General features: G+C 40.7%; 1 protein-coding gene across 2 annotated transcripts in view; it reads right to left on the bottom strand.

The window, feature by feature from the left end:
• Positions 1-13,373, bottom strand: part of LOC115199779 (fibrinogen C domain-containing protein 1) — a 209,505-nt gene that overhangs the window by 55,389 nt on the left and 140,743 nt on the right. For both annotated transcript variants that reach the window (XM_029762197.1, XM_029762199.1), the window contains exon 5: positions 5,500-5,596. In XM_029762197.1, coding sequence (XP_029618057.1) covers positions 5,500-5,596 — 97 coding nt within the window. The remainder of the gene's footprint in view (positions 1-5,499; positions 5,597-13,373) is intronic.

Here is a 13,373-nt window from a genome sequence, read left to right as displayed (position 1 = left end):
TGTAAATAAGAATTTCTTCTTAACTGACTTGCCTAGTTAAATAAAGGTTAAATAAAATAAAAAAATAAAAACATTTAATAGCATGTTGGAAAATATTTTACAAAACGTTATCAAATACATCGATAAATACAAGTGAAAACATATTCTAAAGTACATTCTTTTATGTTTTACATTTCCCAATGTATTTAACATATATTGTGAAATACATTCTGTAATAAACAGTATTTTGGAATGTATTTAAAATGTATTAAATATTTCACATAGACATGCTTTTTTTCTAAAAATACATTTTAAACGTTCCCCCCCCCCATATAGGACCAGTTTTGAACCCCCTTGTCCTCCATGCCTTTTTCCTCTCCAGGTCCACCAGTACATAAAGAGACTGCTCTGCCTGTAGGTAAAATACATTTCATTAAACACCCTGCTGCAGTGAGCAGCAGTTTTCCTCTTGCCTGCTCCTCTCTTGGAGAATTTGTCAATCTTGACATGCTGATGCTCTGTGGCAGGCCTGTCATTTCAAATCACCCAACCCTGAATTAGGGCGCCGGTTCACTCACTGAGGGCAAATGTAAGACACGCAACCACCCATGCAAGTACACACCTACACTCTTCACACACATTCCTAGAGGACAGGTGGAAAGTACAGCAATAAAAAAAAATGTCCCTGAAGCATCAGTGACCCAAAGAGGCAACTTGAGAAATGTAACATATAAACACCGTATGCAGATTTCATATTTTTGATGAGGTAGCAACACCCAGTAAATGGCATGAGGAAAAAAGCTATTCATCTTCTTTGTATTGGCCTTTGGGACCAGCCCCTCCCACCAAACACACGCACGCATGCACGCACACACGCACGCCAAACATACACACACACACGCAGAATTCTGTAGAGAATTGATCTAAGCTTTTTCCTTTGGGCTTCACTGATGAATCTCAGCTAAAGAATATAGCAAAGCATGTGTCTCTGCAATCCTGAGAAAGAATATATTCCTTTTACTTTCTGCTAGTGAGATTGGGTTGCTGGGATAAGGTAACGCAATTACCAGGACGTGATCCCCTCCTATTCATGATGTCATGACTGTCCACGAGAATCCAAATAGGTCAGATCAGATTTGCAATGAATAACTTCAATCAGACCCCATCTCACCCGCCCGGTTGGAATATTATCGCAATTTTATGTTAAAAATACCATAAAGATTTATTTTAAACAGCGTTTGACATGCTTCTAAGTACGGTAATGGAACATTTTGACTTTTCGTCTCTGGTACCGCGCTCGCGCGTTATGCCTTTGGATAGTGCTCTGAACGCACGAACATTTGGACATAAATATGTATTATTTCGAACAAAAACAACATTTCTTGTGGAAGTAGCAGTCCTGGGAGTGCATTCTGACGAAGGTCAGCAAAGGTAAGAGACTATTTCTAATACTAATTATGAGTTTAGGTTGCCCCGAACTTGGCGGGTGTCTATATGGCTCTCTGTGATGGCTGAGCTATGTACTCAGAATATTGAAAAATGTACTTTCTCCGTAAAGCTATTTTAAAATCTGACAAAGCATCCAGGAGTAGTCTATCTATAATTCTTTAAATAATTGTTATATATTCTGTCAACGTTTATGATGAGTATTTTTGTAAATTGATGTGCACATTCACTGGATGTTTTGGTGGGAATACATTTTCTGAACATCACGCGCCAATGTAAAATGCTGTTTTTGGATATAAATATGAACTTTATCGAACTAAACATACATGTATTGTGTAACATAATGTCCTAGGAGTGTCATCTGATGAAGATCGTCAAAGGTTAGTGCTTCATTTAGCTGTGTTTTGGGTTTTATTGACACATGTCCTCGCTTGGAAAATGGCTGTGTGATTATTTTTGTCTATGTACTCTCCTAACATAATCTAATGTTTTGCTTTCGCTGTAAAGCCTGTTTGAAATCGGACAATGTGGTTACATCAAGGAGAAGTGTATCTTTAAAATGGTGTAAAACAGTTGTATGTTTGAGAAAGTTGAATTATAACATTTTGTTGTTTTTGAATTTGCCGCCCTGATATTTCACTGGCTGTGTCCCGCAGGTGGGACGCTAGCGTCCCACGTAGCCCATAGAAGTTAAGAGGGAAGTGATTTGAAAAACTATAAGAGATAATTATTTTACATAACTTTGTACAAGTGACAAGTCATGCCCCCTAGGAAGGTCAGAGAGCGTATCAGCCTGACGGAACCGCCCCTTTCGAACAAACTGTATAAATGATGAGTCAAGAAATTAACATAGCAGACCACGAAAGCGTCAGCTGCAGCTGCACGTTTAAAGTGGTTTGAACTGTAAATCTCAACACACGGTAGAGATTATAAACTCACCTCCGGACAATCACTGGTACTGCTGATTAGCTGTCCTAAGTATCTTCAAAAGCGAATTTAAGTAGGACCATCCTGCACTCTGCTCAAACCATCGATACGGCTGGCTAGCCTATCTTCAAAGAAGCATCTTCAAGAGCGAATGGAAGGAGAAGAAACTCTGTAGTTCTGTTCAGGCCTACATGCCAAGTCACTGGATACTGGACAACTACAGAGAAGAACAACAGTAGAAGACTTGTTGGTGTCACACCCTGATTTGTTTCACCTGTCTTTGTGCTTGTCTCCACCCCCTCCAGGTGTCACCCATCTTCCCCATTTCCCCCAGTGCATTTATACCTGTGTTCTCTGTTTGTCTGTTGCCAGTTCGTCTTGTCTCGTCAAGCCTACCAGCGTGTTTTTTCCGTGCCCCTGGTTTTTTCCGTGTCTCTGTTTTCTAGCACTCCCGGTTCCAACCTTTTCTGCCTGCCCTGACACTGAGCCCGTCTGCCTGACCATTCAGCCTGCCCTGACCTCGAGCCTGCCTGCCACCCTGTACCTTTCGGACTCTGACCTGGTTAACCTGTTTGGTATAGGGGGCAGTATTGAGAATTTTGGAAAAAATATGTTCCCATTTTTAACGGCCTCCTACACCAACTCAGAAGCTAGAATATGCATATTATTGTTCAGGTTTGGATAGAAAACACTCTGAATTTTCTAAAACTGTTTGAATGGTGTCTGTGAGTATAACAGAACTCCTATGGCAGGCAAAAACCTGACAAGGTTTCAAGCAGGAAGTACCCTGTCTGACAAGGAGTCGTGCGTCTTACCTCTTTTTATTGAAAAGTAAGGATCTTAGCTGTAACGTGACAATTCCCAGGGCTCCAATAGGCTCTCAGAGCCCGCGAAATAACTGAAGGTTTACGAGGGAACCTCAGGTTGAAATATATTATCGCCTTTTGTAAGTGGATGCTCGGAGGACCTTTCAATGATGCGCGTGCATGAGTCGCTTCTGAGGAGAAATTTTATTCGGCTGTTTAGGCTCAATGCATACTCCCGGTCGGAATATTAACACTTCTCTATGACATAAATGGCATAAAAATTGGTTTTAAACAGCGGTTGACATGCTTCGAAGTACGGTAATGGAATATTTAGACATTTTTGACACGCCAATGCGCCATGCGCGACACCGCGAAAAAGCATTCTAGAACTCACGAACAAAACGTCGCTGTTGGAACATAACGATGGATTATTTGGGACCAAACCAACATTTGTTATTGAAGTAGAAGTCCTGGCAGTGTATTCTGATGAAGAACAAGCAAGGTAAGAACATTTTTCTTATAGGAAATGTGATTTTGGTGGAGGCTGAACTGGGTGGGTATCTAAATAGCTAGCCCTGTAACGCCGGGCTATGTACTTACATTATTGCAAAATGTGCTTCATCCGAAAAGCTATTTTAAAATCGGACATATCGAGTGCATAGAGGGGTAATGTATCTATAATTCTTAAAATAATTGTTATGCTTTTTGTGAACGTTTATCGTGAGTAATTTAGCAAACTGTTAGTAAATTCACCGGAAGTTTGCGGTGGTTATGCTTTTTCTGAACGTCACATGCTAATGTAAAAAGCTGGTTTTTGATATAAATATGAACTTGATTGAACAGACATGCATGTATTGTATAACACAATGTCCTAGGTGTGTCATCTGATGAAGATTATAAAAGGTTAGTGCTGCATTTAGCTGTGGTTTGGGTTTATGTGACATGATATGCTAGCTTGAAAAATGGCTGTGTGATTATTTCTGGCTGGGTACTCTCCTGACATAATCTAATGTTTTGCTTTTGTTGTAAAGCCTTTTTGAAATCGGACAGTGGGGTTAGATTAACGAGATTCTTGTCTTTAAATAGCTGTGAAATAGTCATATGTTTGAGAAATTGAAGTTATAGCATTTCTAACGATTCAAAAATCGCGCCACTGGATTTCAGTAGCTGTTACGTAGGTGGGACGAGTTCGTCCCACATGTACTAGAGAGGTTAATGAACTTCTGCCTGTCCACGACCTGCCTATTGCCTGCCCCTTGTATTTTAATAAATATCAGAGACTCGAACCATCTGCCTCCTGTGTCTGCATCTGGGTCTTGCCCTGTGTCGTTATAGTTGGAACCCTTTTGAACAATCAGAGCCTTACAAGCATCCCGCGGAAAGGCCCAACTCCCTTTCCAAGGCGGCCCTGTCGACTGAGAGAGATCCACGCGGACTCAGACATTTCACGTAAATACATTCATGGTTTCTTACTCAAAGCAGGCTGCGGTTCGTGTAGTATATGGTTACTGTAGGTGAGAGTAGTTTCTAAATGTACCAACGTTAAGTGTCTCTCTCCCTCTCTGTCTCGCCCTGCCCTCTTCATCTCTTTTGTAACAAGCAGCCATATTGTTATCAGTCCTCTAGGGACCTGTTTTGAATGTATTAAGGGTGTATGTTTATCCTGTGTTACCATTTAATTAGCTAGTAAATAAACAATTAAACCAATTTGTGTAGTACTGAATAATAAGTAAGGTTCGGGTTTTTCCAGATGTAAGGAGGTTACGACTGTTCAGATATGAGGTTATGATTAATAAGTTCACTGTTTTTAGATGTGATCGGTAAATACCTTTGATAGTTTAATTCGGGAGATGGTAACTCTTTAAAGAACCACTCTCATGGTGCCCCAGATCCTAATGAGTTAATTGTTACATGATTAATTTAATCGGGTAACAATTAAACATAGTTTGTTGATTAGATAAATAACAGTCCTCAGATTTATGTTAATGTCAAGTCACGACAATGAATGAAACCCGAGAGGCTTATGCTGCTCAGTGTTAAATCTATTTCCAAGATTTTGACGCAAAAGTTATGCTTTCAGTGTTGCAGGTAAGAAAAATGACAACCCAGACAACCCAACCAATGAAAACCCATCGTAGCTTCTATGCAAGCCTTAATTTGATCCAGCTGTCTTGTCTACCTTGAATTATTCTAGTGTGTAGAACAAGTTTTAGAATCCCACACCAAATAAAATGTTCTCCTTTCTTCTGGGCAGACTTTGGGAATGTGACAAGAACGTGGAGCGTTATCGAACCAATAGACTGAGTTATTCATGGTATTGATCCTATTTGTGAGTGCTCACCAAGCCAGTGCTCTCCAGTAATCTTGCCGAAGCCGTTGCGGTATGCGTCCCATGCTCGGAAGAAGTTCACTGTGCCATCCTCTCTGCGCTGAATGACCTGGGAGGATAAACAGAAAAAGAAAAACACCCCATATTATTACCATGGCAACATTTTGGTATGTTGTTTTGTGATCATAAGTGCCCAAATGCAACCTAATCCAGGGCAGTATTCATTAGTACACACCATAGCGTTGTGCAACAGAAAACGAAAATTACCGTTTTTTATTGGACAAGCTCAAGTAGTCTCTCCCTGTTTCAGTCTGTTTTCTTCTGTTTGGTGCCTAGTGAATATGACCCTGAATAATTGGTTTTCGCCAGCCCCATTTGGTGAAAATGACATTGACCCATTTGGTGCTGCTTTAAATGATGTGCAGTTTATAAAGGCTTCATGAAGCCTTAATAAAGCCTTCATGAACAGAACATAAGTGTCACAAATAATCTATAACCATATGTCATGCTCTATAAAAGGGTTCATAAAATAACCACCCATGTCAAATGTGACATAACCCACTTGCACACTCTTGGCATATGTGTTATATTATTATTATTCTACAATGTAGAAAATAGTAAAAATAAAGATAAACCCTTGAATGAGTAGGTTTGTCCAAACTTTTGACTGGCACTGTATCTCATGATAATGACATAACAAAAGTTGTTTTGATGATTGACAGTATGGCTGAGGCAGCCGAGCCCACATGTTTTTATTGATTGCTACACTAAGGAATAGTACATTTCATGCTAACGTTATGCTTTAATTTGTGTTTGGAGCTCATTATCAGTTTATAAGTTAGAATGTTAGTAAGCTAAATGTCCCTTACATTGAGCTAAGAAATCTTGGCACATCTAAGCCCTCGCGGGGCATTTAAGCCCTGAACGATGCCTGACAGGAGGCATGTTTCCCAGACTGTTTGCAACTGCCAAGACCACAACCAATCTCATGAAAGCAACAAGGTAACTAACTTGGCTAGTCTTGCGAGTCAGCCTGCTAACTAGCTAGTTATCTAGGTTGTCTTGTTAGCTAGCTTGTTATGTATGCTGTTTGTTAGCTTACATAACTGATATGTGTATACAATAATTGCAGATTAGCAGTCAGTGCATTACGTACAGTGCATTGGGAAAATATTCAGACCACTTAACTTTTTCCACATTTTGTTACGTTACAGCCTTATTCTAAAATGGATTAAATAAAAGAATCCTGTTCAATCTACACACATTACCCCATGAAGACTAATCAAAAACAGGTTTGTTCGTTTTGTTTTGCCAATTTCAAAAAAATAGAAAACCTAAATATCTTATTTATGCCATGAGACTCCAAATTGAGCTCATGCACATCTTATTTCCATTGATAATCCTTGAGATGTTTCTACAACTTGATTGGATCCACCTGTGGTAAATTCAATTGATTGGACATGATTTGGAAAGGCACACACCTGTCTATATAAGGTCACGCATGTCAGAGCAAAACCAAGCCATGGCGTCAAAGGAATTGTCCGTAGCGGTCCGAGACAGGATTGTGTTGAGGCACAGATCTGGGGAAGGGTACCAAACATTTCTGCAGCATTGAAGGTTCCCAAGAACACAGTGGCCTCCATAATTCTTAAATGGAAGAAGTTTGGAACAACCAAGACTCTTCCTAGAGCTGGCCGCCCGGCCAAGCTGAGCAATCGGGGGAGAAGGGCCTTGGTCAGGGTGACCAAGAACCCGATGGTCACTCTGACAGAGCTCTGAATATCCTTGAGTGGCTCAGCCAGAGCCCGGACTTGAACCCAATCGAACATCTCTGGAGAGACCTGAAAAAATCTGTGTAGCAACGCTCCCAATCCAACCTGACAGAGGATCTGCAGAGAAGAATGGGAGAACCTCCCCAAAGAGAGGTGTGCCAAGCTAATAGCTTCATACAAAGTACTGAGTAAAGGGTCTGAATACTTATGTAAATGTCATATTTCAGTTTTTTTCTGAAATCCTGGTTTTGCTTTGTCATTATGAGGTATTGTGTGTAGATTGATGGAAAAAAAACAATTTAATCTATTTTAGAATAAGGCTGTAATGCAACAAAATGTGGAAAAAGTCAAGTGGTCTGAATACTTTCTGAATGCACTGTATATGATCAAGACTGCCAGGAATAGAGCGCACCCAGACTTGATCATATGCATAATGCACTGACTGCTAATCTGCCTGCAAGGAGCCTTACCTATGAAACAGCCTGCAAGGCAGCATCCCGATTTATCAGCCTCTGAGTATGAAATTGAATCTGATCATCCTGTCAAGAATGGAGCTCACCCACCGTAAATGTACATTTTATCCACAAAACATGAAGTGTCCCTTTATAATTATACTCAAATCAAACCACATCAAATTTTATTTGTCACATGCGCCGAATACAACAGATGTAGACCTTAACGTGAAATTCTTACTTAACCAACAGTGCAGTTCAAGAAATAGAGATAAGAAAATATTTACCAAATGAACTAAAGTAAAAAGTAACACAATAAAATGACATAACAATAACGAGGCTATATTGGATATAATGTAAATAGTGGGGGTGGCCATTTGATTAATTGTTCAGCAGTCTTACAGCTTGGGATTAGAAGCTGTTAAGGAGCCTTCTGGACCTAGACCTGGCGCTCCGGTACCGTTTGCCGTGCGGCAGCAGAGAGAACAGTCTATGACTTGGGTAACTGGAGTCTTTGACAATTTTTTGGGCCTTCCTCTGACACCGCCAAGTATATAGGTCGGATGGAAGGAAGCATGAAGCCAGTGATGTACTGGGCCGTATGCAGTACCCTCTGTAGCGCCTTAAGGTCAGATGCCGAGCAGCTGCCATACCATGCGGTGATGCAACTGGTCAGAATTCTCTCAACTGTGTAATTGTATAACTTTTTGAGGATCTACCTCAGGCCAGGAATTCCTCGATACTTCTTTAATATTAGACAGTTATTGACAAATAGACACACACCACCACCCTTCGTCTTACAAGACGTAGCTGCTCTGTCCTGCCGATGCATGGAAAACCCAGCCAGCTCTATCTTATCCGTATCGATGTTCATCCACGACTAGGTGAAACATAAGATATTACAGTTTTTAATGTCCTGTTGGTAGGATAGTCTCGACCATAGATCATCCAGTTTGTTTTCCAGTGATTGCACGTTGGCCAATAGAACAGATGGTACTGGCGATTTACTCCCTTGCCTCTGTATCTCTGCCTTTTCTTCACGCAAATGACGGGGATTTGTGGTTGGTCTCCAGAAAGCAGTATATCCTTCGAGTCGGACTCTTTACAGAATTGTTTTCTTCTCCAGTTCGAGGTGAGTAACCGCTGTTCTGATGTCCAGAAGCTCTTTTCGGTCATAAGAGACAGTAGCAGCAACTTTATGTACAAAATAAGGTAAACAATGCGAAAAATAAATAAAAAATAGCACAGTTGGTTAGGAGCCCATAAAACGGCAGCTATCCCCTCCGACGCCATTGTATTGACTGATGCAACATATGAGTTATGTAAGCTAACAACCAGCATAGATAACAAGCTAACAAGACTACCTAGCTAACTAGCTAGCTCACAAGACTAGCCAAGTAAGCTGCGTTGTTCCTTGCATGCGATTGGCTGTGGTCTTGGGGGTGGCAATACCCTGCATAGCGATCAACGCAGCCACTGGGCACCTTTTATGAAGTGGTTATTGTGCATCTAAACAAATTAATGGATGATGCGTGGTACTTTTGATTATAACGTGATCATGGGATAAATAAGTTGTGGTCTCGGCATAACGAGGGAATTTTTATATTTATTCATAAATCCTCTCTGGACTTCCATACTTAATAAAGGCTACATAAATAAAATTAATCTGATGCTTCACAAAGCATTTATAACCTTGTCATGTATATTGGTAGAGCATTGCAATGCCAGGATAGTGGGTTCGAATCCCGGGACTGTAAGTCACTTTGGATAGAAGCGTCTTCTAAATTGTATTTCATACAGTGGGGGGAAAAGTATTTGATCCCCTGCTGATTTTGTACGTTTGCCCACTGACAAAAAAATTATCAGTCTATAATTGTAATGGTAGGTTTATTTGAACTGTGAGAGACAGAATAACAACAAAAATATCGAGAAAAACGCACGTCAAACATTTTATAAATTGATTTGCATTTTAATGAGGGAAATAAGTATTTGACCTCCTCTCAATCAAAAAGATTTCTGGCTCCCAGGTGTCTTTTATACAGGTAACGAGCTGAGATTAGGAGCACACTCTTAAGGGGTGTGCTCATAAACGCTTGTTACCTGTATAAAAGACACCTGTCCACAGAAGCAATCAATCAATCAGATTCCAAACTCTCCGCCATGGCCAAGACCAAAGAGCTCTCCAAGGATGTCAGGGACAAGATTGTAGACCTACACAAGGCTGGAATGGGCTACAAGACCATCGCCAAGTAGCTTGGTGAGAAGGTGACAACATTTGGTGAGATTATTTGCAAATGGAAGAAACACAAAAGAACTGTCAATCTCCCTCGGCCTGGGGCTCCATGCAAGATCTCACCTTGTGGAGTTGCAATGAGCATGAGAACGGTGAGGAATCAGCCCAGAACTACATGGGAGGATCTTGTCAATGATCAAGGCAGCTGGGACCATAGTCACCAAGAAAACAATTGATAACACACTACGCCGTGAAGGACTGAATTCCGGCAGCGCCCGCAAGGTCCCCTACTCAAGAATACATATACATGCTCGTCTGAAGTTTGCCAATGAATATCTGAATGATTCAGAGGACAACTGGTGAAAGTGTTGTGGTCAGATGAGACCAAAATGGAGCTCTTTGGCATCAACTCAACTCGCCGTGTTTGGAGGAGGAGGAATGCTGCCTATGACCCCAAGAACACCATCTCCACCGTCAAACATGGAGGTGGAAACATTATGCTTTGGGGGTGTTTTTCTGCTAAGGGGACAGGACAACTTCACCGCATCATTTGACGAGGCCATGTACTGTCAAATTTTGGGTGAGAACCTCCTTCCCTCAGCCAGGGCATTGAAAATGGGTCGTGGATGGGTATTCCAGCATGACAATGACCCAAAACACACGGCCAAGGCAACAAAGGAGTGGCTCAAGAAGAAGCACATTAAGGTCCTGGAGTGGCCTAGCCATTCTCCAGACCTTAATCCCATAGAACATCTGTGGAGGGAGCTGAAGGTTCGAGTTGCCAAACGTCAGCCTCGAAACCTTAATGACTTGGAGAAGATCTGCAAAGAGGAGTGGGACAAAATCCCTCCTGAGATGTGTGCAAACTTGGTGGCAAACTACAAGAAACATCTGACCTCTGTGATTGCCAACAAGGGTTTTGCCACCAAGTACTAAGTCATGTTTTGCATAGGGGTCAAATACTTATTACCCTCATTAAAATGCAAATCAATTTATAACATTTTTGACATGCATTTTCTGGATTTTTTTGTTATTCTGTCTCTCACTGTTCAAATAAACCTACCATTAAAATTATAGACAATTTCTTTGTCAGTGTGCAAACGTACAAAATCAGCAGGGGATCAAATACTTTTTTTCCCCACTGTATATTACTCTAAAATATTTCTATAACCAATATTGGGTATGCAATCCCTCTTGGGTGCATAGCCAATATTGGAGCTGACCTCTAATTTTCCCCAAATGCAGTGGTGCAGGATGGCACACACTCTAATGTGCAGTCATGCAGAGCAAAATACATTGGTAAGGCCTTTAAAAATATTTTTTTATTTTATTTGATTTTCCCTTTATTTAACCAGGTAGGCAAGTTGAGAACAAGTTCTCATTTACAATTGCGACCTGGCCAAGATAAAGCAAAACAGTTCGACACATACAACAACACAGAGTTACACATGGAGTAAAACAAACATACAGTCAATAATACAGTAGAAAAATAAGTCTATATACAATGTGAGCAAATGAGGTGAGATAAGGGAGGTAAAGGCTAAAAAGGCCATGGTGGCAAAGTAAATACAATATAGCAAGTAAAACACTGGAATGGGAGATTTGTGGTGGAAGAAAGTGCAAAGTAGAAATAGAAATAATGGGGTGCAAAGGAGCAAAATAAATAAATAAATAAATAAATAAATAAATACCGTAGGGGAAGAGGTAGTTGTTTAGGCTAAATTATAGATGGGCTATGTACAGGTGCAGTGATCTGTGAGCTGCTCTGACAGCTGGTGCTTAAAACCTCTTACATCTAGATGTTTCGCTAGCGGAACGCCTCGCCAATATCCAATGATAGAGCGTGGCGCGAATTACAAACTCCTCAAAAATCCCAAAACTTCCATTTTTCAAACATATGACTATTTTACACCATTTTAAAGACAAGACTCTCCTTTATCTAACCACATTGTCCGATTTCAAAAAGGCTTTACAACGAAAGCAAAACATTAGATTATGTCAGGAGAGTACCCAGCCAGAAATAATCAGACACCCATTTTTCAAGCTAGCAAATAATGTCACAAACCAAAACCACAGCTAAATGCAGCACTAACCTTTGATGATCTTCATCAGATGACACTCCTAGGACATTATGTTATACAATACATGCATGTTTTGTTCAATCAAGTTCATATTTATATCAAAAAACAGCTTTTTACATTAGTATGTGACGTTCAGAACTAGCATACCCACCGAACACTTCCGGTGAATTTACTAAATTACTCACGATAAACGTTCACAAAAAACATAACAATTATTTTAAGAATTATAGATACAGAACTCCTTTATGCAATCGCGGTGTCCGATTTTAAAATAGCTTTTCGGTGAAAGCACATTTTGCAATATTCTGAGTAGATAACCTGGCCATCATGGCTAGCTATTTTGACACCCACCAAGTTTGGCACTCACCAAACTCAGATTTACTATAAGAAAAATTGGATTACCTTTGGTGTTCTTCGTCAGAATGCACTCCCAGGACTTCTACTTCAACACCCAATGTTGTTTTGGTTCCAAATAATCCATAGTTATATCCAAATAGTGGCGTTTTGTTCTTGCGTTCAAGACACTATCCGAAGGGTGACGCGCCGGCGTGTATCGTGACAAAAAATGTCAAAATATTCCATTACCGTACTTCGAAGCATGTCAAACGCTGTTTAAAATCAATTTTTATGCGATTTTTCTCGTAAAATAGCGATAATATTCCGACCGGGAGACGTTGTATCCGTTCAAACACTGAAAGAAGAAAATGGGGTCTTCACATGCACGCCCGTGTCATTGTTCTCAGAACGACCACTTTCCAAATCCCCTACTGTTTTTCGCCCAGGGACTGCAGAGTCATCGTTCCCCGTTCTGGCGCCTTCTGAGATCCTATGGGAGCCTTAGAAAATGTCACATTACAGCAGGGATCCTCTATTTTCCATAAAGAGGCTATAGAGGACAAGAAATGGTCAGAGAGGGCGCTTCCTGTATGGAATCTTCTCAGGTTTTGGCCTGCCATATGAGTTCTGTTATACTCACAGACACCATTCAAACAGTTTTAGAAACTTTAGGGTGTTTTCTATCCAAATCAAACAATTATATGCATATTCTAGTTTCTGGGCAGGAGTAATAACCAGATTAAATCGGGTACGTTTTTTTATCCGCCGTGAAAATACTGCCCTCTATCCTAAACAGGTTAAAGCTAGTGAGGGAGATAAGTGTTTCCAGTTTCAGAGATTTTTGTAGTTTGTTCCAGTCATTGGCAGCAGAGAACTGGAAGGAGAGACGGCCAAAGGAGGAATTGGCTTTGGGGGTGACCAGAGAGATATGCGTGCTACAGGTGGGTGCTGCTATGGTGACCAGTGAGCTGAGATAAGGGGGGACGTTTACCTAGCAGGGTCTTGTAGATGA

Source organism: Salmo trutta, chromosome 9 (assembly GCF_901001165.1).
Source record: "Salmo trutta chromosome 9, fSalTru1.1, whole genome shotgun sequence".
Classification (NCBI taxonomy): domain Eukaryota; kingdom Metazoa; phylum Chordata; class Actinopteri; order Salmoniformes; family Salmonidae; genus Salmo; species Salmo trutta.
This window is presented reverse-complemented; position numbering and strand designations above follow the sequence as displayed.